The sequence below is a fragment of the Xiphophorus hellerii genome, chromosome 5, assembly GCF_003331165.1.
Source record: "Xiphophorus hellerii strain 12219 chromosome 5, Xiphophorus_hellerii-4.1, whole genome shotgun sequence".
Lineage (NCBI taxonomy): Eukaryota > Metazoa > Chordata > Actinopteri > Cyprinodontiformes > Poeciliidae > Xiphophorus > Xiphophorus hellerii.
This window is the reverse complement of record NC_045676.1, coordinates 4,948,679-4,967,641: the sequence shown is the minus strand read 5'-3', so window position 1 is coordinate 4,967,641 and position 18,963 is coordinate 4,948,679. Positions and strand designations below refer to the sequence as shown.

General features: G+C 35.8%; 1 protein-coding gene across 3 annotated transcripts; it reads left to right on the top strand.

The window, feature by feature from the left end:
- The first annotated feature begins 210 nt into the window (after positions 1-210).
- ero1b (endoplasmic reticulum oxidoreductase 1 beta) lies at positions 211-18,118 on the top strand. 3 transcript variants are annotated; one of them, XM_032562958.1, is made up of 17 exons: positions 211-322; positions 516-696; positions 4,438-4,557; positions 5,674-5,757; positions 6,135-6,176; positions 6,954-7,036; positions 8,031-8,104; positions 8,755-8,875; positions 9,305-9,351; positions 10,925-10,936; positions 11,023-11,049; positions 12,148-12,240; positions 13,047-13,293; positions 14,008-14,077; positions 14,794-14,880; positions 15,652-15,785; positions 15,869-18,118. In XM_032562958.1, exons 2-17 carry the CDS (start codon positions 532-534, stop codon positions 15,927-15,929), a joined length of 1,467 nt encoding a protein of 488 aa, XP_032418849.1. In that variant the 5' UTR covers positions 211-322; positions 516-531; the 3' UTR covers positions 15,930-18,118. The 3 variants fall into 3 exon arrangements, with proteins under 3 accessions (XP_032418849.1, XP_032418848.1, XP_032418850.1); XM_032562957.1 differs by having other exon boundaries at positions 212-696; XM_032562959.1 differs by lacking the exons at positions 211-322; positions 516-696 and adding an exon at positions 1,283-1,448.
- The last annotated feature ends 845 nt before the right edge of the window (positions 18,119-18,963 follow it).

Sequence of the window (18,963 nt, the reverse complement as noted above, 5' to 3'; positions counted from 1 at the left end):
AGACTCTCCTTCTGGCTCTGATTGATTACTTTAGCATATTTGTTAAAGTAATAATGATTACGTTAACAAATATGTTAACGTAATCATTTCTATTTTTTTTAAATAAAGGTTGCATTCTGTAGTTTTACTAAACTTTATGTAGATATTTAGTATCCCGTCCCACACTCCGTTCCAGTTGGTGGCGGCTGCGCACCAAACGTTGCTTTGCAACCGTCATTAAAAGACAGGAAGAAGAAAACAGAGCAGCGTAGAAGAAGAAAAACGATGGAAACTGTTTTTTTTTTCCGGAAGGAAGACGCGTAATTGTGTGTTTTAATCGAAAGTAAGATGGATATTTGGTGGCCACATACTTAGAAAGACATGTTTCGTTCTTTCAGCGTGTCTCCGTGTGTTTTTATGCAGTGTGAGCGGACTCTCCAGTTTTAGCCACATTTAGCCCGGTGGCTAACATCCCACAGATCGCAGTCGAACAGAGAGAGGCGGAAGTTTGTTTTTTCCTTGTCCATCGTTGACAGCCCAGCTCCGTGAGGGATGTGGAGGATAACTGCACAAGCCTGCTGGGTTCTGCTGTCCATCTGCTTTCTGAGGAACTTAGTTTTTGGTTGGTTTCAACACAACAGCGGAAGACCCCAAACGCAGCACAACGAGCAGCAGAGCAGCGAGTCGGACAGTGCGGATCAGAGCTGCCTCTGTCATGTAAGGACACCTTGCAAACATTATTTTTAGCCGCTTTATGTGAAAATAGGTTTGTTTTTACCCAGAATTGCGTGTTATCATGTTGCTCCCTTCAGTTCTGTGTCTCCATGCAGCATTTTGTATATCAAATATTGACGGTGCAGGTCTGGATCTCTGGTCTCCCGCTATCCTGCAACTTTTCTAAGTCCCAACTTCTGTTCTGCTAAATGTAAAAAGCAGTTCTGGATCAGAGCCTCTGATCCAGGTGGGCTGCAGCAACTCTTCAGGACATGAGCCACCTCACTGCCACACAAAGCCTTGTTTTTGTTTCTAACAGCATTCGGGTTTTGTGTGGGTGTGAACGTAATGCTTTTTTAATTTCAGCTCAAACAGGTCTGACTCCCACGGACAAGTCCAAATCGTGGTGTGTTCTCATTGGCTGCAGGCCTCATCCTCCCCTGTGCCTGCTCATGGAAGTTGTAGTTTTTACTCTGCTGTGTTTTAGTGCTATTCAAAGGACACAGTTCCCCTTAAAACTACAATCAGAGCTCTTCCGTCAGGCGGGGTTTGGTTCTTTTGGAGGTGGAGCCGTATCCGGGGTTGTTATGACAGTTCTGCCTACAGAAACACTTCTGCTTTGCCCCAGCATATGGAGAGCAGTTTCACCAACAAAAGGAGAACTTTGTTAATAATATCAGAAGAAGGAAATGATGCTGAGAACAACTGGGTTTTCTATTATGGTGCTGGCTTTCAGTGGACTGCTGCACTCAGAGGTCAGCTGTACTTTAATTTTTCATGCTTCTGTTGCGATAACAAGACAAACTGGTATTCCTGAGTGTCTGCTACACTTGTGCTATTTATATCTAGTTGGATAAGTGTTATTGTAAGCTGTCTTTAGATTATTTTGTAAGTTTATTTCCTAATTCTTGAAAGATAAATTCAAGCATCAGTAGTTAATTTCAACATTTTGTTTTCATAAACAACAAAAAAGAACAACTAAAAAAGTAAGTTGAGTTTTCATAAAGAGTTTAATTTGGCACTATTATATGCCCACTTAATAAATTTTATGTATTTCTTCATTTGCGACTAATAAAATCCTTTGTTTGTCACATATGTTAGCTTCTTGAGTAATTAATCGGTTTGATTCTGAAAATGAAACCCTAATCTGACCGGTGAGTCGACAGAAACGTCTGTAACATACAATACTTTTTGAAACCTCAGTAAATAATTTCAACCTGTGGAAGTATTTCCAGTAATGCGCTACGTAACCCTGACTAACTGATTTTCATCTGATGCAAATTCAGGCAGTAGAAGCGTAGCCAACGTATATCTGACCAGGAATTCAAAAGCTTTTTTTGTTTGAAGGTTAATGCATCAATTTAAAAGTTTTTGAAGAGATTTTCTCCATGTTTTTTCTCCACAATGAATAACAAAACACTTATAAATATAAGCTAAATGTGGTCCTGCTGCTGCTCTGTTTACATCAAAAATGAGAAAATACATATACATTGTTTTTCACTTATAAAGAAGAATATAAATAATCATTCTACTACTTTAAAGAGAACTAACTGAAAAATGTTATGCTCTGATTTTGTTTAGGGGTTTAGTATCTTGATTCCTCGAAAGTAAAATCTGTTCTCAAATTTGGCTGCATAGAAATGCTTCTGTGTATTTGTAGAAAAATATGTTTCAATATTTTTTGAGGAACCAGTACACATTTTTTATGGTAAATGCCTCAAACTTTAAGTTTCAGGTACATCTTGTCATAAATCTGAAGATAATTGTGCATCTAATTCAAGTGATTTATAAAGATTCTGTAAAAGTTGTTCTCCATGCATGAAAAATTTGCATTTATATAGAATTAAAACATGGTTTGTCATATTTATACCAGAGCTTCTAAGGAGGAACTTTCTTGCTGTTTGACCAGGAAATGTCCTTTAAATCCAATATCTAGTCGATTTCTAGGATAGCTTTCATTCACTTCTCAAAAGTTCAAAATACAAAAATGTATTTCATTATCTTAGAAATCGTACCACTTCCTTAGATCTTATCAGTTTATCTCTCTTCCTCTCTTAGTTTCATTACTATAAAAAGACAGTTCTTCCGTGTTTTTCGCCACTCAAACCACATTTTGATCACTTCAGGGTTTCTGGAAGTTTCTGTCTGTTGAAACCGAGTCGTTCTTTTCTGCTTTTTAAACATGTTCTCTCCGGAGGATTGATTGCCTTTTTAAGTTTTTATTTTTAAGCCATCGTTTGTATTACAAACTGAATTTGACTGCATTTTACTTTAACTAGGATCAAATTGATATGTTTTTTTATGAGGATGAATTTGCGTTTGTAATTCTGAATAAAAACTGATGGTTGATGTAAATGGGTGCCTCTTAAACATTTAGGTAAAATGTTTTTTTTTTTCTTTCATTTTACTAGAAGGTATTATCTATGTTTTGGAGAGGCCCAGTCAAAGTTTTGACTTGATGGAGGAACTATGAAGAGAAATTTGAGTGATGGCATGGCTGCTTTCTAAGCTCATTCCTAAAGATAACTTGTCAAAATATTGGAAACATTCAAAGAATGGTCCATAACTATATGAAGTGTTTATCGTTATAATGCTAATAAAGAGATTTACTTCATTATTGAGAAAGATTGCGTTATTTGAAACGTTGTGAATCCTCTTTATGAAGCCTCTTCAGTCAGAGGCTTCTTCAGCTTTGCTGTAGCACTGACTGTTACAGGAGATCCTTCCTGCCTACAGCCATTGGCATTTACAGCAACTCTTTGCAGAAACCTGGATAAAATGAGTTACAACATCTTATTTCCTTGTGGGACTAATAAAGTATTTGAATTGATTTAATAGAATATTTAATAAAAGTCAAATAAAACACTTTGGTTTTTTTTTAAGTTGTTACTTTCGGACAAAGACAAACTTAGTGGTTCAATGAAAATGTTTTAAAATTGAAATATTCCAGGGGTGTGAATAATTTACCTGTACAAATAAAATTAATCTTCATAATTTCAGTATTAGATTTTTTTTATTTACCCCATAAGCAAACATTTTCATCAAAGCCTATTTTATTGCATTTTTTGTTTCTTAAGTATCTCAGACAATGTTCTTAGCTTTGTTCTTCCAGTCTCAAACAGTGAATCAGATATGTAAACAATAATTTGGATGAATTGTTTTCTAGTTTGTTAAATCACTTGTTGAAACAAAGCCACCTGTTTACCTCGGTGTGTTGCAGCAGATTTGCATAAGAAAGAAAAACTCTACAACATTTGCTGGACGTCTTAATGTTCTCTGGTTTAGGTTTTTGTTGTAGTAGAGGCTCATCTCAGCGTTAGCATGTTTGATCGAATGGGTTGGGATTTCTTTTTGTTTCTCTGGGCTCCGATAAGAAAACACATTGTGTGTTGAAAGTATTATTAACGATGGTTCAAACTGGTGGTGGTTTGTGTGTCAAACCTGCTGTTGCAACACAACTCAACTCCTACCTCATTCCATCTCTTCTTTTGGTAAATTAAATGCTTAAATCTATATTACTTCCTAAATATGTCACATGCTGTTATGTTCTAGTTTATCATTCTGATAGATGTTTAAGGCAGTTTATTTGGATACATCATGACATTTCGTGGGCCTTTATCAACCAACTGTTGTAGGATTTAAATTTTAGCATGAACCTTTCTTAAAAAAAGAATAATACATTTAGAAAGTAAATAAATCTTGAAGGTTCAGCTAATTTGCCTTGTTTTTTGTGCTCTGCTTTAGCTCACAGGGGTTCTCGATGACTGCTTCTGTGATGTCGAAAGCATTGACGTTTTCAACAACTTCAAGATTTATCCTCGCATCAAGAAACTGGCGGAGAGAGATTACTTCAGATACTACAAAGTAAGCGGATTATGAATCAGTGTAATTTACGGTCAGAGCTTTAAACATTATCCAGCAGGTGGAAATAAATATAATCAATGGAAGGCGACACATTCATCACTGGCATAAAAAATTGGTTCTTTTTTAAAGGTTTACATCCTTATAGCTTAGATGTTTTGAGTTTCCATGGGCTTTGAAATCACATTTGTTTTGTTTTATCACTAATAAAATAGAATAGAAATATAATTTATTGTGAAAGAGTGATAAAATTCAGTTGTAACAGCAATAAGATAAGTGGGAGCATACTAATTCAAACAAAGGTAAAAGTATGCCTGTAATTCAAAGTGATAAATCGATTAATCAAAGTTTTTGTTTTTGAAGATGTAAGTTTTGGAAAATCTACAGTTTTTTTCTCGCTAATGCGCATAGTTAAGAGTGAAGCTATCATCTTACTTGACAAGCGTGTTTCAAAATAATGCAAGAATAATGAGTTTATTGTTGCCAGAATAAAGTTGTAACATTAGGAGAATGTAATAATTTTGTGAAAACTCCTGCATAAAAAAATAACAAAAAATCAACTGAGGAATGTTGAGCATCTTTTGAAGTTATACTTTGATATTTGTTTTACAGATGAGGAAAAAAATGTAACACATCAGCATCAAATTGTTATCAGCAGCAGGACTTTGAAACAATTGAGCAAATGGCTGAATAATTCAAAGAAAGAACCGCAGAGCTGCCGAAGTTAGATCTCAATAACTATAGAAACTTTTTTTTCTTCAAAATTACTTTTTACTCATCATTTTGAGATGTTCTGGTAAAGTCTTTATTCTGCTACTGTTATGAGTATGTTATAATTAAACAACAAATATTGTAGTCTTGTTTTAATACTAAAGGATGACTGAAATAAAAGGCACTTTTTAAAAATATTTTCTGTCTTTTGTAATTCCATACCAACTTCCATGTTTTTGTTTTTTTTTTAAACAAAGAGCCTCCATTCTGAACAATGAGTCTGTTTATATATCCAACCGAGCATAAAGTACTTGTAGAGTTAAGTGAGTCTTGAATTCAAGCTGGGAAACCATCATGATCACCAGAATGTCTTTTAGACGCAGTGACTCCATGTTTGTTTTTTCCCAGGTGAACCTAAAGCGTCCATGTCCTTTCTGGCCCGATGATGGACATTGCTCCATCAAAGACTGCCATGTGGAGCCCTGCCCAGAGGTCAGAGTTCACCCACACTTGCATCACAGATTCAGTCAGATGAACTGGAAACTTTATACCACTATTTAGTTCTATGGAAGTTCTCACTACATGCAATTTTCAGTTGATCTGCTGAAGTTTATTTATGTTTTTAATTACAAATTTTTCATAACTAGAGTCGGTAAGTGATACATTTTATTAAATTGAGATAAGGGGAAGAATTCTTCCTACTCCTTTTCAAACAGAAAAGTAGTGACAAGGAAATGATTGTGTTCTTGGTTATGTATTCAGATCTTTTCTCATGTTCAGCTGGTTGCTTGTTTCATTTTGTATTTTGAAATAAATGAATAAATAAAATAAAAACTATTGTGCTGACTTTGTTAATGTTGGTTTTGCAGAGTAAGGTTCCTATTGGCATTAAGTCTGGAAATTACAACAAGGTAAGAAAACCTCTTAAAGTAAATTTCTATTTACAACCGGGTGCAGAGTTTAGCCGTCTGATTCAGCTGTTTTAATTGTAACACATCGATTCTAGAGAATGCAAAAGCCTGAGGAAACTTTTAAATCGACCCTGATTTTCTTAATTTGATTTAATTTAATTTCTTTTTTAACAAAGTCACATCTGCAGCTGCACAGTTGACAATCATAACCCCACTGTTGACAACTTAGCAACTTTGTTGCTACATTTAGTGACTTTTCAGACAAAAAAATCAGCATTGGGCAAAATTTGAATGTCAGACTTTTTACAGATCGACAGATTGACGACAGGTCAGAAAACTGATATTGGTGACCCCGAATTTCCAGGTCTCTTCTTGTAGGAAGAAACTAAAAAAAAAGTGAAGCTACCGCTTTCACTTTCAATTCTCACAAAACCCAAATCAAGCTAATGAAAGTGTTCATGATGGGCCTTGAAGAAAAGTCATGTAAATATTTATAGACTGCATGTTCAGCTTTATTATCACAGCTGTTTGTTTTTATAATTGAGTGGAAAATTATTAATTCTCTAAATTCTTGAAAAGGGGTGGGATACTAAAATTCCAGGCTCGACAGTTTGTCAAGGCAAAACAGGCGAAAGTCGAAGATATTTTTTATTTCTTTTTGTTTTTAGGCAAAATTGAAATTACTCACAGGCTGAAGCAGTTTGTGATTACTTAAAGGTGTTGTTATTCTGCTGGTTAGCTCTTGCTAACACATGCTACCTCCTTGTGTGTGTTCAGTACTCCCAGGCAGCCAACACGATGTTGGACGAGGCTGAGTGTGAGCAGGCTAATAAGCTCGGCGCCATCAACAGCACCCTGAGGTCAGACCACGCACCTTGACCCGCCTCTGTTGGCTGCAGGTCAGGGGTCAGACTCCTGCTGGAGATGCTGTGTACCCCATTTTCAAAGTGCAAAGTGATTTTAGAAGCAGGTTAAACAAGTACCTCCATCTCCCGGACCTTGACACAGCTAGCACTCCCTAAAACTGAACAATGACCTTTTTTAGTGAAGCATTGTGATATTATTATTAGTAATACTTCCTTTCCACTGATTCCAGGTGGCAGTGAGTTTATAGAAAAGGGAAATCATCCCCAACAATAGAAGACTAAGCTAGTTTCTCAGGACTGTGTCCTGTACAGGCCGATATGGCTGCAACTAGTGATTATTTTATCTATTCATCTGATTATTCTGGTGATTAATCATATAAATTGGCGCATTCTTCAGATTTTTCATTAAACTACGTAAGTTTTCTATACAATATTGGCAATACATTAAAAGATGGAAATAAACAAACCAACTCCATTTTTAAATAAGAAAATTAATATTTCCTAAAATGCAATAACATGACATTCCTTTAGTAAATTTGAACTGGGTGAAGCTAAAAAAAGATGCAACTTGAGGAGTTTTGTGTAAAACATATTTACAATGTCTTTTTCTTATCTTAAATGCAAAATGTAAATATATTTTCTACAATTTGGAATTAATTACTTCTCTGAGTATACTATATTTTTTATAACAAATGGCCTTTTATAAGTCTGTGTAGTTCAGTTAGCAATTAATTTACAAACAGTTATTTCAATAATTGATTCATCAAGATGAATGTGATTAATCATTCAGCCCTAATGGGGATGTTGGGTAACTTACTTTAAATGTCCTAACATGTTTCAGGTTCAGCTCTGATCTTAATGACATTCTGCTCATCAAAGCGTCTCGTTTTTGTTTTCACTGGTTGAACATTTTGAACATTTGGGATCTTAATGATTGATGCATTCATTTGGTCTCTTTTCATTCATTTTAAGTTTTTCTTTGTTACAGTAACCAGAGCAAAGAGGCCTTTGTTGATTGGGCGAGGCACGATGATGCTCAGGATCACTTCTGTGAGCTAGACGGTAAAATCCTTCTTATTCTCAGCTACACATTAATATAGACATTAATAAATAATCTCTGACATATTCTGTCTCTCATCACTGGGATGTTCAGCAAACAGAAATAATTCTAGTGACTAATATGTGTAATATATGTGTCTGATATGAAATCTGTAAAAGATATGAAAAAGCTGAAATAAACAGAAGAAGTTAAGGGATATGACTATATTTTAAAGTTTGAATACCGTTTCTAGCTGAAAGTATGTGGAAGTAGTTAGGCGTGAAATGGTGTAGTGTTTGTAGCAGAATTTTTCAGAAATTAGGGAATTTCCATTCATTTCAACAAGGCCCAAGATGATCATAAAAAAACGGAATATTTCCTAAACCGTAGAACATGTGAATATCAAAAGATGTAGCCGTAATGTCCTGAATGAGCAGATTATGGTGAAAGTTGAATGGTTGAAGCAGCACAAAAAGTGGAGGATGTAGAATCTTCCTCAGTCAACACTAAAGTGGTTCGGATGAAGAAAGGCTCTTTGTTTCTTCTGGTTGGTAATGCAGGATGTAAACTGGAAATTAAAGCTAAATTAGTGCTGCATAAAGAGAAGTCTTTATTGATGGGAGAAATAAGAACCACAAAACATTTATATATTACTATGTGTGGATTATTTCAGATGAAACCTCTCCAGACGCCGAGTATGTGGATCTGCTGCTGAATCCAGAGCGATACACCGGCTATAAAGGGGCTTCTGCATGGAGAGTGTGGAACAGCATCTATGAGGAAAACTGCTTCAAGTGAGACCAGACAAACATTAGCGCTGTCACATTTCGTTCAGGGTTCAGGCTGAAGCTCAGAGCCACAAACAAAACATGAATTTAAAACCAAATCGCTTGTTTTTATAACACATAACATATGAAACCTACTTTTTTTTTTCCAATTTTTTCAAATTTTGTTTCCAAATTTAAGATATTTCTTTCAAGGTAGTTTGCATCTTAGTGACAAAAAATGGTTTCATATTATTGCACAATAAATGCAATTTTCTGGTGGCAATGTTACAATTTTACATTTTAAAATATTGCTCAGTTATTAAGCATGTTAAGAGCCACAGAGGGACATCTAAAGAGCCTTAGGTTGCAGACCAGTGAGCTAGACATTCGACAACAAAACAAAGTTTTTCTCAGTTGTCTGTGCGTGTTTAATAAATGTTTGCTTTTCTGTGGCAGGCCCAGATCAGTGTACCGACCTCTGAACCCTTTGGCTCCCAGTAGAGGTAAGTCAAGTCTAAGTGTTTGGAATGGAAGGCTAAAAACCCCCAAAAACCTGGAAAACTGGGTTTAAAATCACCTAATGGACACAGACAGAACATTCAATTAAAAAAAAGAAAGAATCAAATTATTTTATGAATTCATGAAGTCAAACTCAGTTACATTAATGGACAAAAACATGCTAGGTCACATTCAGGCTGAAGTGCCTGGATAGTGGTGATGGTGCAGGATGAAGTGTAAACCTGCATTGTCTGATTAACTGTTGAATTTAATGAAACGGCAAGGGGCCCTGCATGGGGGCCCGTGACGTCAGAACCAGTTGCTCAAAGGATTTCATGACCACAGCCAACCGTGTGGCAGGTCTGGAGTAATTCAATCCTGTAACGGAGTGCTTTGTGGGGACCGGGATGGTGATGGTGCCTTTGAGGCAGCAAGGAACCTCACACAACTTCAGAGATTGGTTAAAGTTGGTCTTTCTTAAAACTGTCAAACAAAAACAAAACGCAAGGAAACAATAAGAGTGGATGTAAACTGTTTAATGAAACGCTGCCAGGTCCATAAATAGCAAACATACAATTTAAAGATTAAAGCGACACTAACAGAGATTCAGTAATATCCTGAAAGACCCATTAGAAAGAAAACTAAACAAAAATGATGTCCAACATGACACAACGTTTGTTTTTATTTGTAATCAGATGCACCAAATAGTAAACGGTTACGCATCATAACTGTCCAAAAATTAAAGTAAAAAATAAATGTGAGCAAAAATCCTTCCAGCTGCACAGCATTCAGAATAAAGGGAATAACTGTCCAGAGCTCAACAAAAAAAAAGTCTAGAAAATTATTAGAACTAATGTAACAGAGCTGCTCTTGCATTCTGCCACCATGAGTGGCGCAAAAATAATATTTAGCCTTTTAGCCTTTTCTTTTTTTTTCGATTTAAAAAAAAAAAAAAAAGTCCAGTTCAGCACCATGGACAGCACCGCCACAGAAACCATGTTCATTTGAGACTGGAGCAGACTCTCTATGAACACTGAAAATTGGTGTTCATTGTAACAATTTTAGAGCTGCATTTACTGAGGAAACATATTATGTTCAACATAAGCAGGAAATCAGTGCAGATATTAGATGTTCAGAGTTATTCAATGTCTGTTAAATTCCCCTGATCTGGTCAGAGACAAGTAAAAAAAAAACACTTCAGCAGGAAAACCAACAAGGAACAACAGACAGTAAAATCAAAGATCTCAGTCAGAGTAATAGATAAGCGTCAGCATAAAGTTTATAATTTGTTTGCACTGGGGTTTTGATTAAAGGTGATTAAAAATAGATTTTATCATTTGACAAATTGTAATTAGTAACAGTATAATATGCAAGAGTTAGGGATGCTAGTTGGATTGGAGTTAAAAAAAAGTTAAAAAATCCCAGTAGTCTATTCATACATTAGTAGTCTAATGTACGTTTTGACATGAATGCATCATGGGGGTAAAACGGCCACCACTAAACGAAACATTCCACATTAAATGTTATTATTTTAATGACCTTAATGTAAATTTCTTTTCTTTATTGCTCTGTTTTCAGGAGACGATGATGGTGAGTGAAACAACTGGCTGCACAAGACGTCATTTTTAATTGTGAACTCAGATTAAGAATCTTTACTTCTGTTTCTGACGCCACAGGGGAAGGCTTTTACAAGTGGCTGGAAGGTGAGTTCATTTAATGCCAGTAATTTTATTTGATTCACTTTTCCACCTCCAGGGTACATAAAGATGTAAAGTGACAAACTCTCCAGATCTGTTTCTGTAGCTGACAATTTTAGAACCTGGAATTATTTGGTGGACATTACAGGTGGGAAAATAAGCTTTTGATAAGAATGTATTTGTTGTTGATGTCAAGCAAGAAACTTTGGCAGTTGGAGCTCAAAACTGGAATGAAAGTGGAAAACCAGGAAGAAATGTGACAAGAAAAAATATGTTTTGATTGCCTGTCATTTAAATGTTTGGAAGAAAACAACAGTAGATATCAGAGCTAGTAACTATTTTCATTTACTCAGTTACATTTACTTCAGTAACTTTTTGGAAAAAATTTTACTTTTACAAGTATTGTACGATGACATACTTTTTAATTTTGCTAGAGTAATTTAATTTAATTATAAAGTGTCACTACTATTATTTGAGTAAAATTTCTAGATTCTCTTCATTGAAAGAAGAACAATCATGTTCACACACACCTGCAGTTTTTGTTAAAGTTTTGTAAGTTTTATATTGAAAGAAACAGATTTGGAAACATTTTTCTTTTGCTTGGTTTTGTAATTATGTTGCCTGTATGGATTATTTTAATTTTGATCTTTAAAATACCCAAATTTCCACATAACTTTATATTTTGATGCATTTGATTATGTATGTAATTTTTGAATATTAAGTGTTTTGATCAGTTATTTAGTACCTTTTACCAAATACTTTTTTACTTTTACTTGAGTAATTTCTTGGACAGCGAATTTTAACTTTAGCTAGAATAAAGATATGTTGAAGTGGTTCTACTCTTACTTGAGTTCAGTTTTTAGCTCCCAACTTCTGCCAAAAGCTAACAGTCATTGGCCTGAGAGTATTTTCCATGAGTCACTTCATCACTTTGGAAGCTAAAAAGATTCATAATCACATTTCCGCAGACTCTTAATATGATCATTTATAACGCAGTAGATAAAGAGAAGCTAATTTAGATGGTTTGTTGGTTTGAATTTAATCCCACATAGTTTTGGTGTTTGCAGTTTGATAAAAAACTAAACAAGCGCTCTTTCTGTCCAGGTTTGTGTTTGGAAAAAAGAGTTTTCTACCGACTTATCTCTGGCCTCCACAGCAGCATCAACATCCACCTGTGTGCAGAGTTCTTGTTGGACGGTATGAACATAAACACACTCTAAAACACCAAATCCAGTCATAATCCACAACATTCGCAATAATTTATTTCCATCTTTTTGTTTTCCAAAAAAAGACTTTCTTAGCAGATTCATGTTATGAATGCCAACTAATTATATGGGGCATGGTTATAATAGTTTTGGATTTTTCATTATAGTTTACCTTTATTTTGTTGTGAGTTTTTGTGTAATTCAGTTGTTACATTCTAGTGTGATTGCTAGTTTTTAGTAGTTAAATGTTGTTTAGTTTTAGGTTACCTTTTAGCATTTACAGAGGTAGTTTCAGTTTGTTTTTAGGTGCTGAATTCAAAAAGGTCAAAATATTGTATTGTGATTATGTTTATATTGATTGGTAATGAACACTCAACAGAAGATACCGTTTAAAAAAAAAATTATTCAGTTATTGTTGAATAACAACTAACTGGTGTTTTTTCTCAAATTTTGTTGTCGCCATTTTGCAGACTAGCATAAATGTTGCCAGGAGGATTATGGGATACCGTAATTTTGCAGATTGTTGATGTAAACTGCTTGTGTGGGAAAAAAATTTGTTTCACATCAGTTCAAAAGCTAATAAATTGATTGATAAACACAAAAAAGAAGGATATTATGTCTGTAATTTTAGTATGTTTTAGTTTTATAAATGTGATATAGTTCCAGTTAGCTATAGTTTTTCCCCATAAATTATTTCAGTTAATGAAAATGTTTTCTCCATTTTATTTTTTGTTATTTTGTTAGTTTTGGTTAAGTATAATAACCTTGAAATGGAGGTGTTTCTGTCTGTAATGTCAGAGGGCTGGGGCCGCACGGTGTGGGGCCCAAACATCCAGGAGTTTCGCCACCGCTTCGACACGGCGGAGACGAAGGGTGAGGGAACGAGGCGGCTGAAGAACCTCTACTTCCTGTACCTCATAGAGCTGCGCGCGCTCTCCAAGGTGGCGCCATACTTCGAGCGAGCGATCGTCAACCTGTACACTGGAAGCTCTGAGGAGGACGGAGAAACCAAAGAGCTGCTGCTGCAGATTTTTAATGAGGTCAAGTAAGAAATCGCCACAAACTTTCCACTAGTTTTGATACCAACATGCATTATTTGTGGATTCTCATAATTGTATCAACTTGCATCCTCTCTAGAAGCTGCAGATTAGGGCTGAAATGATTAATTGTGATGAATCAGCTAATTGTTAACTAGAGCAGACAAACTATAAAAAAGGTAATTTGCTCAAAGAACACCACCATCAAAGCTGTATTAAGCTGAAAATGTACAAAAAATTGAAACATCTTGCATTTAAGATAAAACCTATTTTTCTGTGAATATGTTCTACCCAGAATGCCTCAAGTGACATAGTTTTAGCTTCACTTGGTCCAAATTGCTTAGAACCCCCCCAAAAACCTATTAGGCACCTTTTGCGATTCAATTATTAATCCATTAATCTAAAAAAATTATCTACAAATCAGCTCTACACTGTATTGATGTTATGTCAAGCAGAAATGGTGGATCTTTTTAGCTGCAAATGCGTCCTTTGTTACAAAACGCTACATCGTTGCATTTTAAGTAATAAAATGTTTACTTTTTTACTTAGAAGGAATAAAAAATTTTATTAATGTATTTCTAAAGCTACATTAATAAAAAATTGAATGATCTACAGATTATTCAGTTGTCAGAATAATCCATAGATTAATCAATAACTAAAATTATTGCTGTTGCTTTAGATTTCATGAGACAGTTTTTACAGTTGATTTTTTTGTCTTCCAGAAGTTTCCCAATGCACTTTGATGAAAAGTCCATGTTTGCCGGACACAAAATGGAGGCCAAGACTTTAAAGGTGAGAATTAAAGCTACAATAAGTATAGAAGTGAATAAGTGTGCATATTTTTAGTCATACATTTGGTTTGAAAAGCAACTTCAGTTGTGATGTGTCAAGGGAATAGCAACTCTCCTTGCCAGGGAATAACGTTAAAAGTATTTTTACCTGACAGTAGTGGACCATGATGGTTGACAGCTACAATTCCCCAGGAAGATCATAGCCATAACAGGTTTATGTTTTTTTAAGGTTTTGTTGGCTCTAGTGGCCTTTATTTGAAAGAAGTTCGACAGGAAAGAGGGTAATGAGAGAGGGACATGCGACAAATGTCGCCAGGCCGGGAGTCGAACCTACGACTACCGGCACGAGGACTAAGGCCTCAGTACGTGGGTTGTGCTTTGCCCCTGCGCTACCACAGCAACCCACGATTATATTTAATAGTTCAGAGGAGCAAAATACAGGTTGGTAGAGACCAACCTGTATCTACATAACCCCCCTCCACTTCCATATGTACTGTTGTTCATGAGAAGTCACTTAACCCAGACTTGCCTGCAGAGTTTTGCATCTTTATGTGAACATGTGAGCATTGTGAGGTCATCTAGGTGAACAATACTTTTTTTTAAAAGTCATGTTGAACGGTCGATATGACTATAAAATGGCAATATAAGTTAATTTACCAATAAATCCAGCTTAATAAATGAACTCTGGACATCCGTGTCTCCTTTTCTGTCATTCAGGAGGAATTCCGGCTCCATTTCAAAAACATTTCCCGGATTATGGACTGCGTGGGCTGCAGCAAGTGTCGGCTCTGGGGAAAGCTGCAGGTCAGTCTCGCTCTCTCTTTACTCATCAGGTTGTTGCTAGGTAACCAGTAAGTGAGTGAGTTGATGCCACCAAAGAGGTTGTGAAGCTAAAGCCTTTCCTCTGCCTACATCCCCCAGAATGCCGTTCCGTTCTGGATCAGAGTTCAGTAAAATTCTATTGGACGTATTTTCTATTCATATTGATCACGTGTACATAGTATGAGGGAGTATTAAGGCCAGGGTAAAAAATAAATAAATAAATAATTTTTTTTTTAAATTACAAGAATAAAGTTGTAGGAGAATAAAGTCAAAATATTTCCAGGATAAAGTCAAAAATATTTTCAGAATAAAATCTAAATATTCCCAGAATAAAGTCAAAAATATTTCAGAATAAAGTCATAACATTATGAGAATAAAGTCAAAGTAATACTTGACTAAAGTTGCAGTAATATGAGGATAAAGTCAAAAATATTATGTGATATTATGACTTATTTCTCGTAATTTTTTTTTAGCCTGGCCCTAATACTCCATTGTAGTATTGATTTTATTGTTTAATCATCCAGCCCATGTGTAAAGTATTATAAAGTTTTTCAGTTGAAACATTTATTATGCTGTTTATGTTCTGCTGTGAATAAAAATATTGGTTCATGTGGTTGGAACGTCTTTTAATTTTCACTTTAAGTTTTCTGGAGTTCAGGTTGTAGAACCAGTTGACTTGAAGATACCTCAGTAATGTTCTTCTAATCAGTGTAAAAAGTTTTTCTTTTCTAATCAGCTTTCTGTTGCGTGCAGACTCAGGGTCTGGGCACGGCTCTGAAGATCCTCTTCTCTGAAAAGGAGATCCAGAACTTACCAGAACACAGCCCGTCAAAGGGCTTCCAGCTCAGTCGGCAGGAAATAGTGGCTTTAATGAACGCCTTTGGCAGGTAGGTTCCCATAGCAACCGTTGCTGTGTAGCTAAACGGTCCAGTTGGAGCATGCTCAGTATAATCTTTCTCTGCTGTTACAGGTTGTCCACCAGTATATATCAGCTGCACAACTTCCGCCTGATGCTGAAGGAGAAGAGGTAACAGAGGAAGAGGCTCTGGCCCAGATGATGATGATGATGGGAGTCAACTCAGCAACATTTTTCCAACATCAAAGCATCATTTTATTTTTCATCCTGCTAAACCTTGACTTTGATTTTTGCTGTTGAGCTTTTCAGGTTTTTTCTTTTCTTTTTCTAAAACCCTCAGATGAATCGTTGTGATGTCCGTCGCGTTGCGGGACGAATTTCCTTTCCTGTTCCTGCAGATGTCTGAGGATAAGATGGACGCTGCCACCACATGCTGCTTATTGCACTTCATGTTTCACTTCCTCCTCTTATGAATCAGCTGAAGCCTGCTGACTTTTCCAAAATTCGGAGGCCTGATTTAATGGGCCCCACCAAAGCTTTGTGTTCTTACAGTAGTTTGTGTTTATACCACAGCTTGGACGAAGTTCTCTACTGGATATTTCCACTTTTCATGCTTCTGTTTGGCAGCTTCCTGTCCTCCTAAAGCTGAGGCTGCTGAATTTGAAAATTAGGGTGAGGTAGCCCTCTGACTCCCATTTATGCTAATGTTTTGCAGCTTGTATCATGTAACACCACAATGACCCTGACAGCTGGAGGGTAGGGCTGGGCAATGCATCAAATGTTTGATTTTTTTTCACCAAAGCTCTCCTTGGGTTTCATACTTCAGAGTGACATTAGCATGCAGAGGGCCGCCATCGTGCTTGACTTACAGCTTTGATTTTTTGGGGTTTTGAATTAAGACCAACTCTATGATAAAGTATTCGGGTCAGTATTTTTTATTTTTAGTTATTAGAATAAAGCCATAATATTACAAGAATACAGTCATACGATAATAGAGTCATAATATTAGAAAAATAAAGAAATAATTTTTTGAGAACTTCAACACAAAAAATTTAAAATTAGTGAAGTGATACTTTGATATAAGTTTTACAGATAATACTTAATACTTTATAGAAATACTTAATCTTTTAACACATAAGCACTAAATTATAAGTAGCAGGACTTTGAATCAATCATGTTAACATTAGGTCTTGATAACTTTCAGCACTTTTTACAATGGTGTATTTGGGCCATAATAGGTAGAAAAAAAACTAATACATTTCCACCAAAAAAATCCAAAATCTTTAGATTAACCTCAGAAATATTCTTTCTTCTAATTTTCAATTTAAATTTTTGACTTTTGGATCTCAGAAATTTCTGTGTTTTTAATAGAACATTTCTGAGTTTTTGGTGGAACATACTCCTTTTTTCTATCGTTGGTGGCCTTAATGCACTGTTGTATTTTTTCTCATTAAAACAACTTTTTGTCTGGTAAAATTGCATATTCTTCTAATATTTCTACAATATTCTCGTAATGAATCAAAGTCTTTGTAGCCTGGCCCCAATACTCCGTCATACAATTGACTTATATAAAAGCCACTTTTTGAAATTGTTTTCTCTCATTTGTAATTTCTTTTTTTTACAAAAGAGAGCAAGAAGAATAAAATGGATTAACATCGGATCTAGTACAAAAAAATATTTTATTTTTAAGCCCTATCGCCCAGCCCTACTGGAGGGTCATTAGAGAAATTTAAATTTTTTTTAACCCAATTTAAGCCTCTTGGACTCTGATAGCTGCTTTGGCTTCACACATTCAAAGCAAGGTTGTTACAGTGGACTCCTTCACTATTTAATTATTTTGGCTTCTGCAGAAGTTTGGTTTCATGCTACAGAAGTTGAACTTGAAGAGCTGGTTTATGTGCACGTTGTCTCCTTTTTGAATTACTTGCAGCAGACTGTTTGACTTTAGATCAGTTTTGAACATTTTAGGAACACAGTTATTTTACAGATAACACTGGACACAAGTGACATAGGAGCAAACAGCGAGGGAAGCCAGACGTTTTTAAGAATAAGTATCTGTTTCCTCAAAGGTAGGACTGAGAGGACTGGAAGCTGCTGTGGTTTTTGCTGCCTATTCCAAAGACTTTAAGAGAGATGGAGTTAGTTATCCTACTAATTTATTTAGTAAAAAATGCATTCCAATATAACAGATTTGAAAGCAACTTCAAACAAGCAATCCTACTGATGTGTGCAGTGTTAGGTCAAGGAATAACGAAACCTTTTTTGCTTTTCTAAATCATCACAGGTCTGAAGGGAATGAGGAAACTGTGGTGCCTGGACCTTTTATGTAATAAATAAGAATAATAAAAAGCATTGAACATTCTGGCTCATGAGATGTCTTCACTGTTTGAAACATGACTACATGATGAAAGATAATTTCAATTAATAAATTTCGTCTGTGCCTCTTGACTTTAACCATAAAACTGTAATGAAACAATGATCAGGTTGAAAAATATGTCCCCTTGTTCTCATCTTTGTTGCATACAGACGGTCTTGACCAAATAGTTTTGCGACTCTTCTGGTAACGTAACTACGTCTCTCTCTTTTATAGTAACACATATAAGACATAATTCATACAGCTTATACAAGATTTGGGACTGTGCACTACGTAGCACTGTTGCATTGCAGCAAGAAGGTCCTGGGTTCGTCTCCCAGCCCGGGGTCTTATTGCATGGAGTTTGCATGTTCTCCCTGTGCATACATGGGTTCTCTCCGGGTACTCCCGCTTCCTCCCACAGTCCAAAAACATGACTTTTAGGTTAATTGGTCTCTCTAAATTTTCAATAGGTGTGAGTGTGTGTGTGTGTATGGTTGTTTGTCCTGTCTGTCTCTGTGTTGCCCTGCGACAGACTGGTGACCTGTCCAGGGTGAGCCCGCCTCTCGCCCGGAGCGTTAGCTGGAGAGGCACCAGCACCTCCCAAACCCACTAGGGACAAGGGTGTTTGAAAATGGATGGATGGATAATACAAGATTTGTTGAAAATACACTGCTCAAAAAAATAAAGGGAACACTTAAACAGGTGTTTAACACTTAAAGTGTTCCCTTTATTTTTTTGAGCAGTATATATTGATAGGTTTATTTTGTCATAACCTGCAAAGAATCAGCCAGAGACAGAGATTAGGTTTCTTTTGATTTCTTTTCTGCAGAATAGGAGAATTGAGAACAGACGC

What these genes read in the sequence shown, in the direction of transcription:
- ero1b (XM_032562958.1), top strand. Translation starts at nt 532, where the DNA reads ATGTGGAGGATAACTGCACAAGCCTGCTGGGTTCTGCTGTCCATCTGC. An exon ending in CTTTTACAAGTGGCTGGAAG is followed by an intron (nt 11,050 to 12,147) that starts GTGAGTTCATTT and finishes CTTTCTGTCCAG; the next exon opens with GTTTGTGTTTGGAAAAAAGA. An exon ending in CAGATTTTTAATGAGGTCAA is followed by an intron (nt 13,294 to 14,007) that starts GTAAGAAATCGC and finishes TTTGTCTTCCAG; the next exon opens with AAGTTTCCCAATGCACTTTG.